The 20,541-nt window shown below is 45.5% G+C and overlaps 1 protein-coding gene across 5 annotated transcripts in view; it reads left to right on the top strand.

The window, feature by feature from the left end:
* esrrb (estrogen-related receptor beta) overlaps positions 1-20,207 on the top strand; it is a 49,357-nt gene extending 29,150 nt beyond the window's left edge. For 3 of the 5 annotated variants that reach the window (XM_083997842.1, XM_083997840.1, XM_083997838.1), the window contains 4 exons: positions 4,486-4,596; positions 5,161-5,322; positions 14,317-14,586; positions 17,764-20,207. In XM_083997842.1, coding sequence (XP_083853968.1) covers positions 4,486-4,596; positions 5,161-5,322; positions 14,317-14,586; positions 17,764-18,008 — 788 coding nt within the window. In that variant the 3' untranslated portion in view covers positions 18,009-20,207. Of the gene's footprint in view, positions 1-4,485; positions 4,669-5,160; positions 5,323-14,316; positions 14,587-17,763 lie in introns of all 5 variants that reach the window. The other 2 variants (XM_083997839.1, XM_083997841.1) reach the window with 1 other exon arrangement.
* Positions 20,208-20,541: the final 334 nt, after the last annotated feature.

Raw genomic sequence — 20,541 nt, 5'->3', positions numbered from 1 at the left:
TAAGCTCCACGAAGCCGTCGGCTCAACGCCATGCTCAGGCCCTGAGTGTGGAGATGGCCACCACTCATGTGACTGAGGTTGCCACTTACTTTCATTACTGCAGAAAGGTCACATTGTATCTCAATGGAAAATCGCCTAATTATAACTTTACAGCTCCAACAAAGTACAGTGCTGCCCCCCAATGAGACACAAGTATAAAGCCATCACTGTCCCTGAAATAATAACAATATTAGACATCTCCAGAGGAAGTTCAGTTCAGTTTTTTATTTTCCTCTATACCCTACAAAAAAAATCACAATTCAGGAGGTTTCACTATCAGCTGATCAGGCACAAAAACTACAATCAATACGTTCATATCTGGAAGTGTGGTAGGAGGTGTAAGGAGAATGGTCCCTGAAGATCAGCAGTCTAATTACAGGAGACCTGCCTAAACCCTGTGTTGAGTCGCTGTACTTTCCCCTCACTGTATAAAGGAGGAAGTGATCAATAGAAGAATCAAATGTCAGGGGCAACAGGTTTTTCCTCTGATCAATGGAAACGGATCAGAGCTTAGAGCAAGAGAGAAGACAAGATACTATTGAGAGATTACATTGACATCATTCAGTGGCAGTTGCTCTCTGCACCGACTTCCTTTCTCTCTGGCTCACTCACACAAGGATGCCTCCACATACCACATACACCAACACACACATACACACACACAAGCTCAGATGAAGTGCATTTTTTCTTTTTTTTTGTGAAGTTGCATATAATATTTTTTCCTACACATCTGCAGCATTGACCAAAGACAATAGCTTTTTGTTCCATTGTCCTGGCAGTGCGGTGTAGCAGTGTTTTGCGTGGCAGACGAGAATATCCTATTTGAGCGTGGCGTCGGTCGTGTACATTTGCTGTATGATGAAGCAAAGTGTGTTTGCGCTGATATATAATACACCTCTCATTGTTCAGCAGACTGGCATGCAAAGAACAACCACATCCCACAATAGCCCCCATCATCGGCACATACGCAACATACAGAACATACACACAAACCACACTACGCTCCCACGTATAGTCCCTGAAATCCTAGACATCTATATGTCGCATGGACGTCTGTAACATCTTTTAAGATCTAAAAGTGTGAGTCACAATGGAAGTAATTAAGAAACCGGACCTGATACAAACTTCACAAAAAAAATGTTTCTTTCAAAAAACTTTAGTTTAGAACAATTAGTCCCAGCAGGGATGTCAGCTCAATAGGGATACTGTAGCTAACCTGTAAATGGAGTATGTGACGAGGGTGTCAGTATGGCAGGCCCTGGGGTCAGCAGATGGGGAGTGTGGGAGAAGGGAGGGAGGGAGGGGGGCGGGGGAGGCAGAGGACTGACAGTTTTTCCGCTACCCTCGCTCATCACCACTCGTGATTAAAAATGCTGCAACACACTTACAAGCATGCAAAGCTGGCAACAGGGGCCCTTTGAAATAGTGCTGACGGCAGTTTAACGGGGCGGCTTCCTTGAAAGGCAAGGTTCACCATGCCTTGCCATGTGGCCTTCTGATTTTCCCAGCTAAAATAGGGTCTGCCTAAGCCCCCCTTGGCATTGCCAACCATCCCAGACATCCTGACACTTTCCCCAGGGAGAGACACCCAGAACAGGTGAGGGACTCAAAATAAGGGCCCCTACCACGGTCGGCCACACAAAGTGAGTGAAGACAGGCTCTTCTGTAGGAGTGTGCTCGGAAGGGGATTATTATTGTTTTTGGAGAGAAAGAAGAGCCCTAGGTCAGCTGGCCCCAGCCCCCACCCCGAGGCCTTGGCTAATCCGTGCACAAATGCCAGCCGCCTTGGCCAAAAGCCCTCTCCCCCAGCACCCTGCTTTGAAGAGATGATACCCGAGCTCACCCGCTGCTACCCTTGCTACACTGTGTAGTGGGCCATAAAACAGTGAGATGACTTTGGATGAAATGGTACTCAACTCTCTTCACACATTTATAACACACCTACTGTTTATTTTGGAAGAATCACAACACACCGGTCAGAGTCGGACCGCTCGAAGCTTCGGGTGCCACCAAAGGAACATATGAACCTCACAAAGGCCCCTATAAAGTCCTGGACTTAGTGCCTGACAGACTGAGTGAATGAATCCGTCTAGCTCCTCTTAATCACTCTCTCTTCCTCTCTGCCTGTGTCTGGCCCTGTCGGACAGTAAAATGAGACAGGTTAGTGCCAAGCTTTAATTCCTGTCAGCATCTGTTAATTATGGCCAGGACTGTTCTAATTAAAAGAGGCACCCATCTACCTTCATCGCTGGCTTTACACTGGCTGACACAGCCACATGACTCAACCGGCAGAGAGGATCATGAAGAGTAGAAGCGCAGCCACCTGGCAGCGGCCGAGCTCATCGGGAGAGCCGGAAGAAACTGTAGAAAGTGGTGACATCAGGTTCGACAGTGAGAAACATTTTCCAATGCGTACAGTGGAAACGGCACCGTCTCAGCTGAAGTGGAAAGTTCTTAAGAAGTTAAACCCAAGAAGCAAATGCAGACTGTTCCTTAAAAAAAGAAAGAAAAACAGTTCCTTAGTATCATACACATGGAGAAGAAATTACCATTGTGTATGTGTGTGGATGTGTGTGTAAAGTACAGGTACAGTAGTTGCCATCAGATGGTTCCCCGGTGCTTGCTGGGAAGGATGAGGCTCTGTAGGGAATTGGGGGTAATTAGGTTAGTGGGTTGTCAGTGTCAGGAAATTGAAAGACAATCCTAATCAGATTTGTGTTTCTAGGGAATCAAATAATTTATATAAGCAGACAAAATCTCTATTCTACAGTTACATGATAATACAGTTTACTGGACCCCCTCCCTCCCCCAGAGCACCGAGTTTTGGGGAGAGTGCAGCCGTGGCCGTGTTAAAATATTTTTGCATGAACCCGTTGCTGAATTCCTCTTTGTTAAAGGAAGGCCGGCGTTTCTTGCTTGGATCATGTGATTTTTTCCCCGTTCCTTTCCCTCACCGAGCGACCTCCAATCTCCGCACATGGGTCACATCCAAACTCATCCTCTCCAAGAGCACTTGCTGATGGACAAATTGTATTAGGCTCATTTGCAGCGGCCATACAAAGCCCAGGTTTGACACCGTCCTCCCTGTTATAAAGTGATGAAATCATCAAGGAAGTGCTCTTGCTGCGGGTGTTGTTCGCTCAGAGGACGTGGGAGGCTGACAAATTAACTCCTCCACCACCACAAGCATTTCATTGAGCCTTTTCTCCTCCACCCTTTAGTATTAAATTTGTTTGGGAGGGGAGGTTTTACATTATGCATACAAGGTAAATTGAAGGGATTCTCCCTCTTGACAGGATTAAGATATCAGGGATATTTAGGCTGTGTGGCCGCTGTCACGCACCAGCCCAAATATAGGGATATGCAGCATATAAATGTTTGCATACAATTACATTAAATAACCAAATACCTGCCCGGTGGTATCAAATAAATAGAACAGTGTAGATGAAATATTTTAACTATGTTGAAAATTAATAGAATAGAAAAGACATCCAAATGGAAACATTCTTATCAAATAATGAGATAATAAATAACTTATGTTATGATGAGGCTGGTTTGACATTTACAGTATCAGTGTGGAACCTGGCCCCCTAGGTGTGGCTGGGGGTGATAAGGCCTCAGTGCTGCTGCAGTGAAAGAGGGGTGAAATAAGGGTCTTTTATGGGAAAGCAATACCTAGTTATCTATCTGCTATATGACAGTGGATGTTTTGTACAGTGTGTGTGGGACTGTGTCTTTGCTTGTAGGCTGGATAAGTTTCTTTTTCCGGATCCCCGAAGAGGCAGAGCACACACCTGAGCTCTCTCTCTCTCTCTCTCTCTGACACACACGCACACACATACACACGCACACACTGCAAAGCAAAGAAGCATGTAGCTAGCAGCTAATTAGTATGCAGTCTGCCTCACCCCAAAAGCTAAATAATTAGAAGGCCAGTCTGTGAGATCATTGACCCTGCGTTAAATATTCATATGTTTAGACCTGCTCTGGGCTCAGCTGTGTCACAGTAGACCAGCCAGGCATGGACCACATATGGGAAGGCAGCCGTGCCTCTGACACATTCGCACACACGCAGACACACACCGGAGTGCATGCTCACACACACACACACAGATACACACACACACACACACACTTATGCCCCGTGAAGCCCTTCTACAGCGCTTACATACAAGCATGAGACCGGCGTGGTTACTCACACTGCAGCTTTTATACATGATCTAACACTGAACATGTTCTGGTGTAATTTTTGATCATGGCTCTACATGCTATAATAGATCTCAGTGTCTTTACTACTGTCTCTCTGTATATGTACAATTATTTATCAACTTTTTTTATTTATTTTTTGACCCAGTTCTTTTTCATGGGTTTGATATCCCCTGAAATCTAGTCAAAAAAAAATTGACACTCTCTTTATTTTGTGTTTTCTTGTCGTTTCTAACCCAGGGGTTCGCCTGGACCGCGTGCGAGGTGGCAGACAGAAATACAAGCGGAGGCTGGACGCAGAAAACAACCCCTACCTGGGCTTGACGCTCCCCCCTCCCACCAAAAAGCCTCGTGAGTACTGCTCCGTCACTAGCCCATTGTCTCCCTCCCCCGTCGCCCCTCCTCTGCCAGGCCAGCACGCAGGTAAAACCGAGGCACAATTCTAGGCCAGACTCATGTTTCCCCCGTTTCTCCCATGTTCGAACAGTTGAGAGGTCATTGGTCAAAAATATAGGCCGCGTATTTTTCCCGGTCGGAGCTGAATTGTGATAAGTCTCTGAGCTGATGACCGATATTAAACAACGACAGAGTGCTTGAGGGTACAAGTGTCTCACATTTTCACGCATACATTTTTTTTTCTCCACTCGCATGCATTCTGTAGGGATAAGAGCTTTCAGCGCCTACATTTCACTCGCGCAAATTCAGCTTCCATCCATTAGTTTGCATAATGAGAAAGAGAAAAGAAGCAGTGAGAGTGAGGCCACCATGGTGTATAGGATATTTTACCGTTGGTTGTACAATTTTTTTTTTTTTATCAGCGCAGTGCATCTTTGTGCCTGGCTGAGCTCTGCAGTGATATAACCTTTGACCCCTGCTTTGCTTTGACATCCCCCCTCCTTCCTCCTCTATCCTCAGTCACAAAGATAGTGTCTCACCTGTTGGTGGCGGAGCCAGAGAAGATCTATGCCATGCCTGACCCAACCATGCCCGAGAGCGACATCAAGGCTCTGACCACGCTGTGCGACCTGGCTGACCGCGAGCTGGTGGTCATCATTGGCTGGGCTAAACACATCCCAGGTACAAAACAATTATTTTTACCCCCTTTCTTCTTTTCTAACCTTTCTCCTAAATCTTATTTTCAGGCGGTTTTATCTCTCTTTTTTTAACTCATCATTCTCCACCTCCTGTCTCACACTCACACAGACGTGTAGATAATTAATGACAGCAGCTCATACAGCCTCAGGGTGTGTGTGTGTGGGGGATGGAGGGTGTGCAGAATGGACATAGCTGTGTGAGAAACAAATCAATAGAGTGCATCTAAAATCCCTGCATTGAATGGAGAGGGGGTAGCATGTATGTGCCAATGTATACTGTAATCACCAGGGAGATTTAGAGCAGAGTTGGGCACCCGCCCAATCAAACAAGACATCATATCACACACACAAACACACACATATGCACACATGAAGGCGCACAAGAGCGAGCACACACACATTGAATTATTGATGGGCATAATCATGTTTCTTCCTTGCCCCATAGACGTTCTGATAGACGAGGTGTTAGGTTATAAGAGGCTGTTGAATTAAGGATACATCGCCTCACGTCAGCGGAGATTTTGCTTCCTTCGAGAGTTTTCCTCTGATTTTGACAGAGAACACATTGTTTAGCCGCTCTTTTTTTGCAAACGCGGCAGATTCTCCTTGATCTTGAGCTTGACCCCCCCATCACTCTATAACATTACGGCGCTGTAGGCACGGAGGAGTAACAAACTAAATGAATGTGTCCCTCAGCGGCACCTCCATAACCTCTTCTTCTCATCAGCATAACTTGGACAGCCACACAGCTGTCAGCATGTGGGAAATGTGCGACATCACTACGGCACACACACACACACACACTGTCTGCCTACCCCCGCACACACCCAAACATTCAAGTCTGTGCATACATTAGCGCCAAATCAGTTAATTTAGAAGATAAATTTGAACCCCAATTCTTTGATTTAGAGGATTCATTTATTTCCGGTGAAGTGACGTGGACTCCAGCTGACCTCAGACAGGTGCATTTTGTTCTGAAAAGGTATTAGAGTACTTCTCAGAAGGAGGGGTATTAATCAGGTACAGATCTGATAGTAAGGAGATTAGAGATGGATATGCTCCCAGCCCCTGGCCTCAGCCTCGGCCCCTTACGCGTCTAAACTGTCTGGATCACTCCACTCGGGCCCTGCGTGGTCAGCAGACTGAGAGTTTAACCAAGGAGCTTACTCAGGACTAGATCACAACTGACCCGATAACACACTCTCATCGTTGTGACCCAAAAATTACACCAGCGTTGCGCACATGCATGGAAACGGCAATATTTCCCCGTGCTGCCTGCTGAGTATAGACTCTGCGGACACGGAGGCGTCACTTATCCAGGCACAAATACTGACAGATGGAGGAGAAAGAGAGTTTGTTATCTTCTGTAATTTACTGTAGAAAAATATATTGACGTCAGTGGGCAACCTGAATTAGCTGTGGTTAACATTTGGGTACTGTGGAGCATTAGTGAAGATTTATGATTGTCTCCATGAGTCATACTCTTAACACACCATTTAGTATCCACTGGGTTTTAAAGATTTTAACTGACTGTGCATCCTGAAGTGCACGATCATTTTAATGTGTGTACACTGAGTAACTCGGATTTTATGTGTCATAGTGCTGAAGCACTGTTAATCAGATTATACTAACACGTATTGTACAGTGGATAGATTCATAATGTTAATGGGATTTGCCCCACAGATTGCGGCTGAGGACTTGTCATTCCAAATGCGTCGATAATGATCATATAACCCAAAACCCGAGGCGGTAAGCCTGTTCCAACTGTGAGCCAGTACCTGGAACTGAACGGTTGCGCTAAACAACGATCTGCAACGCGATGGAATTTATTTTGAACTACCTCTCTATACAAACACACACACTCCTACTTGCGCTTTTGTGTTTCGTCCCTTTCTAACTTTTATATTACAATTACACATGCTTTTTTTAAATTAAAAAGACACTGGCAGAGTAAAGACTTCCACTTCAGCCGAGTGCTCGGTTTGTGTCGGTCCCTTCGGTGGTGTCTGTATTAGGACAGTGGGTGTCCTCTGGCCATGAAATGGCTGCATAATTGAGTTGTACATGGCTGAACCTGATCAGAGACGGTTCACTGGTTGAGCGAGACTCCATGCACTAACACTCCATGCACCAACGGTACCCCAGGGCAGCCTACCATGCTCCGCTCCTACCATATTTCTCCCTCCATCCTCTCTGGGACAAGAAAAGCATGGGGAGGGAAAAACTGCTGATTGCATTCTGATAGATTTTTGCAGCCTTAGGCGATGGAATTAAAAAGATTAACAGTTCATTATGAAGTAGACCACATTGATTAGGCCATTGACAGATGGGCCAATAACTAAAGTCCAAATGTAACAATTTAAATGTCATGAAAATGGGCAGTTACCTTCTCCCAATTGATTTTTAAATTTCCCCTATTCTCAGCTAACATTTAAAAATGCGTTTGAAAAGTGGCTTAATGTGGAGTGGAGCGGCCCTATTGAGTTTTAATTGGAGGGCGATAGGAGGATATCAAAGCTCTGTCATTAGCGTAGATGGTATCTTTGTCTTACAGGGTCCAATGTCAACTCTGTCATCTGGGCTCTGTTTAGCACTCCAGGAAAAGGTCAGCTTGCAGACACGAAGTCCTTTTTGGGTTTTACACCTTTTCCCCCCATCATTTAAATGAAATAGGTACGCAGTTAATCAATCAGATCAGGTGCACTTGTTACCTTAGTTTAATGAGGTAGACAGTCGAAGGCTGGTGTCACATATCAAGAGCCCTTTTCACAGGTTTCGCGATTGCCAGACCGCAGCCTTGCCCTCATTCTGAATCTGCCTTTGATTAATTGATAATCACTGCGGAGCTTTTGGACACTAGTGTCACTGCTCCAAATAGCACCACGAAGCAGAGTCTAACACGGCTGTTGCCTGAGGGGGGGCTGGGTCATTAGGAGCAGTGTTAGGGGGATGCTGACAGATGGCTTGTTGCTCCTAAGGTGCTAACAACCTTTGACACACATAGCCGTCCACTGTCCACCCCTCTGGCCCCCTTCCATCCCATAAGGCTGCATTTCACGCTGTCCAAGAGGTTTAGGGAGGAACAGAGTATACTGACAGCTCCAGTGCACTAGAGCCCTGTTTACCACCTTGACACCGCTGCCTTCTTTAGGAGTGACAGAATACTAGTTTGACCCCTGTCGCCCTGTGCCACCGCGCATCCCCTTCCCACCCGCAGCGGGAATGTCATGTGTTCATATGTAAAAACTGCCATGCATGCTGCTTATTCAAGAGGTGCTGGTTGTTTGGCGTTTGCCAGCTCCCATCACGCCTTCCCGGGCCCCGGTGTTTTCAGCTGGGAATTCTCTGAAGGGTGAGGGGCCAGGCAAACATTGACACTCTGCTGCTGCTGCTGCTGGTTTGCTCCCACACAATAAAACATATTTTTGCTCTGGCATGTCACAGCTAGAATGTAAAATATTTAAACAACACTGAAATTCACGCTCCGTGTCTGAAGTTCATTTTTGCGTACGATGTTAAAGAAATGAATTTACCCCACAGTTGCGATTCTAACCCCCCTCTCATGTGTTGCTGCATTTTATTTTGGCATTAGATTCAGATCAGACTAATCTAATGAAACAGGCTTGTTGTTGCATTGTTCTATTCATTACTGGCGTTTTGGGAATATTCATCATCTGCGCGTTATTGGATTCCAGCTCATCAGCTCTGCGCTTGACAGACAGCCGCCTGCCGTGTTGGTTGTTAGCATGGAAGGCAGCGATGTTAAAAAGAGATCACACCTCTTGTATGTTGTCGTGTTTGTGTCAGCTCAACCCCTCCACCATAATCACCCACCCACCCACCTATCAGCCCACCCTCCTCCAGCCCCCTCCGGGCTCCTGTTTTCTCTTTGCCATTAAATTGTGAAATCTACTTACTGTGTTGCCAGCCTGATCCCACTCAAGCTGCGTAATCTCCTTGTAATAGAGTGTGAATACTGCCCGGCAATAAATCAGCACCTCATCAGTGCACTTTATTAAATATAGACACCAACAGACAGCTCTTAGTATATTCAATTTACCCTCTGACGTAGGCTTCAACACAGGAGATAAAGATAGATTGAACAATCAGGTGGATGCTGAGGCCTGAACCCCGAGCAGGGGAGCGGTGGAGGAAGGCGGAAAAAGCTGCAGGGAGATTGAGATGGGGGCGTATCGGAGGCAGGCAGGCAGGAGTATGCAGGGCCAGGGATGGGGACGTTTGCCAGCCAGGGTGGGGGGAGGGCTTTGTTGTTTTGTTACTGTGACACATGAGCAGGTACATCCAGCATTACAATTACGTGCGCACGCTGGTCATATTTTCACAAAGTTAAAACTGTGTAAAAAAAGAAAGAAAAGTGTTCAGTATGATTCTCTGAAACTGTATCATGTGTGTCGAATTCTCCGTCATCTAAATCGTTCCATAGGAAATCTTTTATGCTGATGTGCCTTTAAGTGATCGTCAGCAGAGCGCCATCCCTCATTAAGCAATGTTGCTTGATGGCAGCGGAGATAAATTATGTGTAATTATGGCAATGATTAAAGTCTGATTCGTCCTGGTCTTTGCGACTAAACAGAGATATGTAACCGTCAGTGCCGGGCGGTGGGACCCTTGGGACGGCTAAAGACTTGCCTGCCGGGGTCAGGGGGTCGTAGGGTGCAGATTAAAACAAGGGGATTACTGTATTTGACGTTCTCCAACCTCATAATGTTCACAGGCTACTGGTCAAATCACCCATTCCCCAGCTACTTACAATGGGATAATGTTCTGGTTATTATGTTGAAAGAAGCCAAGAGAGCTGACTGTCCTGTGGAGCTGGAAAAAAAAATTAAAATAAATTCTCCTCCTCATAGAGTCGCTTAAGTTCCTATTGAAATGTTTTCATCCAGTATAAAAACTTTAAAAGCATTATTGTGTCATCAGATCAGTGTCCGGGGGAAAGCTTGCAGCAAACTGAGCTGTTTGTGTTGTACATGTGGTTGGACTTCAGGTCAAATTATTTATGTCAAGCACAGCAATTTATTACCAAGCTGCTATTGATTGGGTCCTCCTGATGCTGTCATGTAAATTCAAGAAGAATCATGGCTGGCAGCTGCGTGCTACACACACACACACACACACACACGGGGAACTATACAAACGCATTTGTGAGCGCACCAACACCATTATGAAACCGCTCTTAAATTGCCATTCATTCCTGTGCTGGTTATACATCTTACAACTGTGGTGTGTCACTCTGCCAGATCAGAGGAATCCATACGAATCAAAGGTGCATACATTTTCTTTTCTGGCCCTCGTTTTTAAAGAGCTATCTGAAAAAAAAGAAGCTTTGTTATAGAATAAGCTTATGGCAGTGTGATCATTCAGTTCAGTTTGAGGTTAAAAAAAAAAAAAAAAAAAGGCAGAGAGACGTGCTGAACCTCTGGGGTCCTGTTAGGGGCAGTTTTACTCCGACTGGAGCCCGGAGAGCACTTGACTTGGCTGAGGTGAGATTGCCTCTGGGCAGAAGTCTTCAGGGCCTGCTTGTCCTTCTGATAGCTGGCCATGATAGATCAGCCCCTGTCCAGCCAGAATTACTCTCTTTCCTCTTTCTATCTCTCTCTTCCTTTTTCCCCTCATTCTCCAGCCCCCTTTCGCTCCCTTTCTCTTATCTCCCTCCTCTTTGGCCCATATCTTCTCCTCTCTTTTATCCTCCATTTCTCTCTCTCTCTCTCTCCCTCTCTTGCCATTTTTCCCCTTCTCTCTCCCTCCCTCCCCTCTGTCTGCTCTGTTGTCTGATTGAGGGTGAGTTACGAGGGGGCTGCAGCTGGAGGGGGCCACCGTGCCTCGTAATTACATCTCTTTTTATTACCCGTGCTAATGGCCCTCGGGGAGAGGGAAACAATAATAAATTAATAGAATATGAACTCCAGCTCAACAGAAATCTCCAGCATTTCATTTTGGACCGTCCTGTGCTCTGGCAGATGAAACGGTGTGCTGATTAATCTCTATGAGGGGTTTGAAGCAGCCGTCTGCGGGTTCGGGCTGCCCCCTCCTGCCAACAGCCGAGGGCTTTTGGGGAGATAAAGGAAGAGATGATGGTTTTGGCGTCTGTTGTTGGTCTTTCGTGGTCTTGTTTTCACCCTTTGAGCTATGAATGATGGTGCACCGATGCAGTCAGTGGTCAGCGGGGCTCTGTTAGTCCTCATTCTCTGTCGTCTAAATTTATTTTTGTCCCTCTACCTAGATTGAAGTGAGTTTCAGCGATGTTCATGCAGGATAAAATATGTCACATCCGGGAATTTTGAGAGTGAAGATCTCTTTAAAAAAAACCAAAAAAAAAAACCTTTGATTCCTATTCCTGTGTAAGCGGGGTGCCTAAGTCAAAGTGAACAAAGAAAAACTCTGCATTGTTATTATCTCTGTGACAAAGACTTTCAGACAGATATCTGCCGGTGCACTCAGCAGTGGAGTGGAAAAGGCCTTTCAAGTGCGCAGACAGGCCTCTCTGATTTGGTCAATATTGTGTCATGTTTGGTCAAACCCCACCAAGGCAGTGGGCTGGAAATGAAGATGTAAATATTGATATTTCATTAGAGGAAATCACCCACTCCGACGGCACTTAACCGGGCCACCTTCAGAGTGTGGCGGCCGGAGCGCTGTGTGACCTGCGGAGTCGGGAAGTCACTTCATTACTCGATTAAATTGAGTGGAAAAAGGCGAGGCAACGACACGAGATCCCATTTGGAGCGATAATTTAGGCCCTGAAGAGAGGGGATGGAGCAGGGGAAAAACACCACCTCTCCATCTCACAACACTGGATTAAATTCAAGGACTTTTAGCGTCAAAGGTAATTGTAGGCTGCTGGGCCGCGTGTGTGCATATGGCTGAGAGGTGTCTGCTGTATCAGAACAACTCTAAAGCCTCTCCAGCAAGCCCTGAACAAGGCCTTCACACAGGGCTGTCACATTGGGAGCAGCGCTTTAGTTCCGCTTCAGTCCTCCTTGGCATTAAAAGGCTAGACAAAGCCTCGCCTGTGATTGTGATGCCAACCTGATGCGGCAATCAAGACCGCGGCCATGCTTGCATGACAATTTCCCTCTGGCCAGTCCACATTCTGTCCAACTTAATGGCCACGTATGCAGACAAGGAAATAACACAACAAAAGATTTCGAAGACGCCTTCTGGATACGTGTAATAGCACTGTAGGCCTTTACGAAATATGGCTTATTGCCTCCTTTGATGATAGTTAAAGTCTTTTGAGTGCTTTTGGCAGTTTGCTTCGTTGGGTCTCTCATTTGGGCCCCTTCAGACCTCTGACCAGTCCAGTCGGACAGCGACACCTTTCTGTTAGCACTCTATTTTACTGACTATTGATTCCCCTTCAAAATGTGAAGGCCCTCACATTCTGATCACAATCTGTTAATTAATGTATCCTGCAGCTCTTCCCCTGCAGTGGTCATCACCACGATAAGGGAAATTGAACACTCAGGTACTACTCTCACTGGCTCTTCTTTTCTGCCTCTCTCTCTCTCTCTCTCTCTCTCTCTCTCTGTCCTGCTTCTTTTTTCACTTTCTCTCACGCTTCCTCATCATGTCTCTCATTCTCCTCAACCCGCACATCATGTGTGGCGTGCCGTGTACGTCCTGGCAGGAGGAGATAAACATCGGGCTGGGGCTGCACCTCCAGTGAGATCATTTATATTTGAGAGAAAACGCAGGGCGTTATGTGTGGCGAGCGCCCTGGTCAATACTGTAATCTATCGCCTCTTAATCACGCAATGGCAGGTAAGCGTGGCAACACCAAACTTGTGAAAGCAATCATATTAATCAGGGGCGGAGCTGAAGAGCCTAATATGCTGTCAGAATGAGGCGCCCGCAGGCACACGCTGCACAGGGGGAGGGGAGGTGGTGGTGGTGGTGGTGGTGTGTGTGTGTGTGTGTGTGTGGGGGGGGTCACGCAGTTTATTGACAGCTGAAGGGGAGTACGAAGCGAAAAGGGATGAGATAGCTATCTGGCTGTCTGCCCCTCACTCTCTCACTCACCTTCTCTCTCCTCTTTTTGACGTTACCCTCTTTAATTTGCTTGAATTTCTCACAGCTCATCTTTGAGGGATCAAGCAGTTTGTTTTATTTAATGTTCTATTCTGAGCACATGTAGAGGTGTTGAAGGGGAAATGACAGTGGTTTGATGTGGCCGAGCCAATTTCAGCTCATCCAGCTGCTGCTGGGGCCCAAGGTTTAAGCAGGTCTTCAGGCTGGGCTTGAACCACCTGACCCCAGTGTGTGTGTGTGTGTGTGTGTATGTATGTGTGTGTGTATTTATGTGCATATACTGTAGGTGTCATGATCCGCATGTGCACATATGTGTCTGTATGTTTCCCTGGTTGACACATGTTTGTGTGTCTGTGCAGGTCCCTGTGTGTGTGTGTGCGTCCTCTCGTCACCTCCTCCCGCTACACAGTGCATGTCATGTCCTCAACCCCTCCAATGAGAATGTGTCTCGGTGCTAATCCCCCTCACACCAATACAAGTGTGACAGGATACAAGGGGGTAACCACATGGCTTTGTGTATCCCGGACCTTTGCACCGATTTACTGTCCGCACTTACAGTAAAGCCCACCGCAGCGCCGTGACACCGGCTTCAAAGAGGACCTTCCTCTGTGCATTTAAAATTAAACACCTCGCGCTAACATGTGTCTCAGCATGTTCTCAGGGCTACCGGGGCTCCACAAGTCATGTTTCGTTTACTGATCAACTTCAAGTGTTTGTTTTTCTTTTCAGTGACTTTCAGATGTTTCTTTTTTAAAAACTTTTTAATACGTTTTATCAACAAAAACTTCTGGCTGAATCATGGCACAAATAAGCTTTTTTTTCCATCTATTTTTAACAGGAATATGTAAACACATGTTCGCTCAGTTTGTTTTTTACACCATCATGCTGTCCTGTCCTCATGCCGCGTCCCCCTCTGTCTTTCCAGGCTTCTCCACTCTCTCCCTGGGAGACCAGATGAGTCTACTGCAGAGCGCCTGGATGGAGATCCTCATCCTCAGCATCGTGTTCCGCTCGCTGCCGTACGAGGACGAGCTGGTGTACGCCGAAGACTACATCATGGACGAGGAGCACTCGCGGCTGACGGGCCTGCTCGACCTCTACGTGTCCATCCTGCAGCTGGTCCGCAAATACAAGAAGCTCAAAGTGGAGAAGGAGGAGTTTGTCACCCTCAAGGCCATCGCTCTCGCCAACTCAGGTGAGCTGTCTTCTGACACGTCTTAGAATAGAATAGAATAGAATAGAATAGAAAAGAAAATACTTTATTCATCCCCCTGGAGGGAAATTCATGACAGGTGACATGACATTTGATCAATGGTAATTTTATGGGAAACTTTAATTGAGTCTAAAAAATAAAAAATATACATAATTTTAGGCAAATAGATACCAGCCACAAATATGATTCACTTTTTTAAATGATTTTTTAAACACTTTAATATTGTATGATAACGTAATAAAAATGGTGCTTATAATTAAAACATACAAAGAATCACTGTAATTTAGCAAAAGTAATCTTAGCCTATATGTGAATTTGAACAATATTTGACTTCAGATTTAAAGTTGCACAAATAGTCAATTGTCATTTGTTTTAAATACACACACAAACTAAGTTTTGGGTGATTTGTGTGCAGATATGCACAATAATTTGTTTTATATTTAAAATGTAAATTTAAAAAAGATGTATAACATTTTTTTTCCAAATAAATGTTAAATGTTATTGTCAATAAAAAAAGACAAAATTGTATCATAGAACATAAAATTGTAAAAAAAAAAAAAAAAATACATACAGTACATATTTTACATATTATACAGTAACAACAAATGAATATTCACAAAATAAAAATAAAAACACTGAAAAAATTAACTTCACTGGTTAGGAGTTAATACTGTGGACAAAACTGTTAGTGAGACACTGTTCAGGTTTATTTCTCACTCGGATTTCTTTTTTTCCTGACTGGAGGTTAGACGGTATAATATCCAGAAACTGCAAAGAATTGTCTAACACAGTTTCAGAAATGACATTTCTTAGTTTTTCGGGAGTTTCTCAGTGTAACCTTTAGTTTGGAGCATGAGATGGAGAGATGGAGGGAAGATAAGGGCAGTGCATGAGACAGAGAGATGGGGCAGTGAGCTTTTTTAATTGAACACCTTCCATGTTGTGGTATTTCTCCATCGCTCCCTCTCCCCCTCTCTTTCTCTATCTCCATAACAGTAGCTGCGGGGCACAGCAGCCACGGGAGATAAATTTAGCATTTCATTAGGAGCACAGGGGCTGTCAATAAAATGTGTTAAGTCGAATGGAATGAGTATCAGGGAGTGATAGGCCTCGTTTGTTCCAATGCGAAGATGGCACGGCGCTATTGACAGGCTCCTTTTGAGGAGGCAGGACCTGTCCCGCTCTGATCAATGCACGCCTGGGTCACCGGGCCGCTCGCTCCCTTGTTTTGTCCGGGGCTGAAAAATGAAAATGCTGATGGTGGGGCTTTTGCTTTCAGACAACAGAGCTGTGGCGGAGGGGGAGGTGGGGGTGTGGGAGAGAAGGGGGGTCGTGGAGAGAGGAGGAGGAGGAGGAGGAGGAGGAGGAGGTGGAGGGTGTCTGGAACGTTAGAACAAGGTCTCTGGGAGATCACTCTCCCGGGAGCCCCTCTGTCTGACAGCTGTGAAAATTCATAGCGATTGATTTTGTAATTAGCAGTTTATCAATCGGATCGACGTGGGCTCACTGATGGATTGCGAGGAAATTGTTTCTTCAAAGTTGTTTTTTTAAGTCCACCCCTCCTCCAAGGACTACCAGCAGTGTGCTGAGCGTCTCCTGCCCTCTTTTCCCCTCCCATCTGTTGAGATGTCTCTATCACTCTTTTTATTTTCTCCTCTTTTTCCCCTTTGTCTTAGCAAAACATTTCATTTATCGTGCATGTGTGTGTTTTCAAGTGTAAAAAAAAAAAAAAAAACGAGCAAAATATTGGTTTGAACTTAAGTTGTGAAATCAGCCTCTCTGAAAAGAACAAGAGATAATTATGTCACACCACATCCTCATCTGAGATTTTTTTTTAGCCTTTTGTTCTTTCTATCCTCCTCCTCTCACCTCCCTCCCACATTCACTTTACAAAACGACCTACTTCATTTTACCACTGTGGATTTGAAAACCGTCAGGGTGAGAAATGTCTCAAGGTCTTGGGAATACAGTTGTTCCAGTCAATGAATTTGGGGCGAAGTCTGAAATCTGTTTTGCCTTTTATTGTCCCGTGTGGTAAAATATGCACCGCCAAGGTGAGACGAGTCAGGCAGCCAATGACATGCCGCCTCCAGAGCGCCAGACACCGGTTAACCAGTGTGAGAAAACGCAACCCCCCGGCCCCCCGGCCCTCAGAGAGGAGCAGGAGATAGAAACACAGGCAGTACAGGGAAAGGGGAGAATGAGAGTGGAGTGCTGTAACATAATGTACAGGAGGATCAGTGAAAAACGGTGGCACTGTAGCGAAACATTAGAGGAGCGAGATGCCAGACTGAAACTGTAGCCTGTTCTAAAAGTGGAGAGAGTCGAGAGAGAGAGAGAGAGAGAGAGAGAGAGAGAGAGAGAGAGAGAGGGAGAGAGAGAGGAGAGAGATTTGGGCAGACGGAAGCTGAGGCTCAGAGAGAGTCACAGTTTTTATTGTTCACTTTACAAAATAGGGAGCGTTATCTTGTGACAGATAAATAATTTTACGAATCGTATGGAAATCGAAATGTGTCAGTTTCTCCCTCCTATATATTTAAACAGCTGTTTGGATCAGTAAAATGAACTCATTCTTATTTCTCCATCCGTCTGTGTGGTGGTCAGAAACTCCTCAGAGGGAGCACGAAGGAAATTAATTGAAAGGAAGCATTGTATTCATCTCAGGCTTGTTTACGCTGTCCAATTCTCTAATGGAGTCTCTTTTTTTGGGGGGGGGGGGGCAGTCTGTGTTTTGGAACAGAGAGGTGTTTAATGTGTACTTACTCAGCAGAGATCAGCTGCTACTTATTCATGCCATTGTTACTGTAGGATAACATTCGTTTTCAGTGTGTGGTCAGGGGCTGCATGAATATCCCACCCAGTCCAGCAAAGAACAAATATATAAATAAATAAGGCAGATGTTTTTATGATCTATTCTTTATCTTGTCAAGATGTGAGTTATATTTATAATGTGTTCCCCACCTTGCAGCTACTGACAGAGCAGTAAAGATCAATCATGAGATTTAATTTTGTTTTAGAAAAATCCATTTCCCATCACTCCTGTTATATGTGTTTCAAAGTGCAAACTACATTTCTTACAAGTTCCTTTTTTCTTTTTTTTTCCTTCTCAAATTTGAAACCCCATCAATCGTCACACCTCCTTTCTGTGCTCCCGTCCAGACTCCATGCACATAGAGGACATGGAGGCGGTCCAGAAGCTTCAGGACGCCCTCCACGAGGCCCTGCAGGACTACGAGAGCAACCAGCACCAGGAGGACCCACGGCGGGCGGGCAAGCTGCTCATGACCCTGCCCCTGCTGAGGCAGACGGCCACCAAGGCCGTGCAGCACTTTTACAGCATCAAGGTGCAGGGGAAAGTTCCCATGCACAAACTCTTCCTGGAGATGCTGGAGGCCAAGGTCTGATCGGAGGGTGGCTGATCGGCCGCGGCCGCAGAGGAGGGCTGCGTCAAGCGATACAGAAAGTGACTTGAACAAAGGCTTGTGGGTACTCAGGAGAGGGAGACCCCCACTGACTGTACCGGGCAGGACAGACTCTCCTCTCTCACTCCCCCTCCTGGAACCCCGGGGCACTAAATAAAAAAGAACAAATGCAAAACTTGGTTATTAGTATAAATATAAAAATGATGCAGATTAATTTAAAATATATAAGAAATACTATGTACAGTAATAATTTTTTTTTTTTTTTTGGTTTTTGTTAATTGTCAGTGGCCATGCTGTATATGAAGAAGGACCCCTCTGCCCCCTCAGCATCTTCAGAATAAGTAGTTGCCAGTTCTTGATAGACAAGAAAAAGAGGTTTCTTTTTTCAGAGAACTAAAAAAAAAAGTTCCTTCAATTTGTTCTGAAGACAGCAAAGGTGTCAACAACCATAAACAGACTCACTTGTCTCACAGTTGTGTTTTTGCCTGGACTCGACCAGGACATGTATATATTTATTATTGGAAGACCGAGTGTACAGTTCAAAGTCTGGTGAACTTGGTGGCCATTTTCTCTTGTTCTCCTCCTGGTAAAAAAAAATGAACTAAAATTGTTACCTAAATGTGAACTCTTATCAGTTTAAATGTCCTTGGATATACCTCTCCAGAGCAGTAAGCCGTGTGGTCTTTGTGGATCTGTCTCAGACTGGAGGATTTGCTGGTCCCATGTTTAACTAAACTAGCATTAGGCAGGTACAATATTCAGTCGTCTTATTCTGTAGTAACTCAGCAATAAAGGGAGCTGTGGGGAAGCTGGGCTTAACCTCCGATCTTTCATGTGCTTTTCGATGCTGCTGTTGCTAAAAAAGACCATGCCTGTGTGTCTCAGTCCCACTGGTGGGATACACCACTGTACCACTGTTGCACACCAGCGTATCTCCTCTCCTATAGCGGTCTGTGTCAGTGTGCTGTTCAGGCAACCCATTGAAACCCAAATTTGGTCGTTGTTTAAGCCTGTGGAAATTGCCTCTTGGCATGCAAACAGATGACCTGATTCGGGCTAGGTGAAAGATGATTAGCGGGTTTGGTGTGGCAGTATCAAAGGATTTATGCCGAGTGGCAGAAGTCCAGGAGATTCCATGTTCAAACAATCAGAGGCCCATATGTCAACCGCTCTATTTTGGGCCCCTTTAAGCCCGTGGCAGAGTCATCCCGCACACAGGGAGCAAGGTGCCCAGCATCTGCTCTCACCATTTTAGACACCTCCCATCTTTTAATAGCTGCGCCTGCATTTATAGAGCTTCAACCAAACGGAGGTAAATGGCAGGTGCAGAGCCAGAGCGGTGGCACTTCACACTGGGTTTATTTTTAACTCCGCAGGAGGTTGTTGTCTGCACCTCCTCCCTCTAGGAGTACAGTAGACACGTGGAACACTTCTTCTTGACCTCATGTTGACACGGTGGCCGGTGCAGAGTAACACCCTTCGCACCGGGGCCGGGAGGCAGGCAGGCGTCCGCGAGGAGAGCTCGGGATACCCAAGCATGCACATGTGAATAGCTATGCAAGAAACAAAGTGTCGGCATGCTCCAGAGGGTAACAGCAACCCAACGGTGTGTGAGTACAAGGTGTGATCTCTGGTGGGAGTCGGAGACCTCATGCTCCCTTCTCCCTGTGTTTAGCTACATGTCCATTACGCCAGGTGTGAGTAATACTTTAGTCCAGCCCAGCAGAGCCGCGCCGCGCCGCTCGTCTCCACGTGAGGGAGAATGTGGAGGTGAATGCTTATACTACTGAAGGATTTTATGTGATGTGATAAATTGTGGCGCTGTCACAACAATATGATACTGTGATCAAAGGAATCCCTGACATTGCAGTAGGGTAGAGTTGCCGCCATGCTTGCGATATCAGTGACTAGCACTGATCCAGTGGCCGGCATGCCTTTTTTTTTTTTTGTAACAGCAGCCTGACTGGGCCGCGTAATGGAGGATGACTAACCACTCCAGCACCCAATCATCCCAACTTGAATTAGCCGCTGTCCACTTAACAAGCTCCACTGTAGACGGTGACAATATAAACTTGAGTTATTTTACTGTTGTGCAATACAACAGGGACCAATTCTGACTGAAACCATGCTAAAAGCATGCTTTTACTTAGATTTGGGAGAATTTGTACACTATTAAGTAACATACAGTATTCTAAAGCCCTCTAATCAGAAACATGTATCCCGTATAGCAGAAGAGGAACTATATTTGATTTGCTTAAGTGACAAAAAGACTTTTGTGCTTGTTTCAATAAAAATGCTGTATAAATGAAAACTTTTGCAGAAACTCTTTACAACTAGAATTTTGTAGCGTCCCAAAGGATCAGCCATAAGAGTCATAATAACGGGAGTCCTCTCATCTCCCCTTTTTCTTTTTACCTAGCAATGTGGCACTGTGTTAAGTAAAAGATAACATGTCTTACATTACAAGCTGTGTCTAAGTGTGTAAATATATCAGCATCAATACAGTAGGTTGCCG

Source organism: Trachurus trachurus (assembly GCF_905171665.1).
Source record: "Trachurus trachurus genome assembly, chromosome: 22".
Taxonomy (NCBI): Eukaryota; Metazoa; Chordata; class Actinopteri; order Carangiformes; family Carangidae; genus Trachurus; species Trachurus trachurus.
This window is presented reverse-complemented; position numbering and strand designations above follow the sequence as displayed.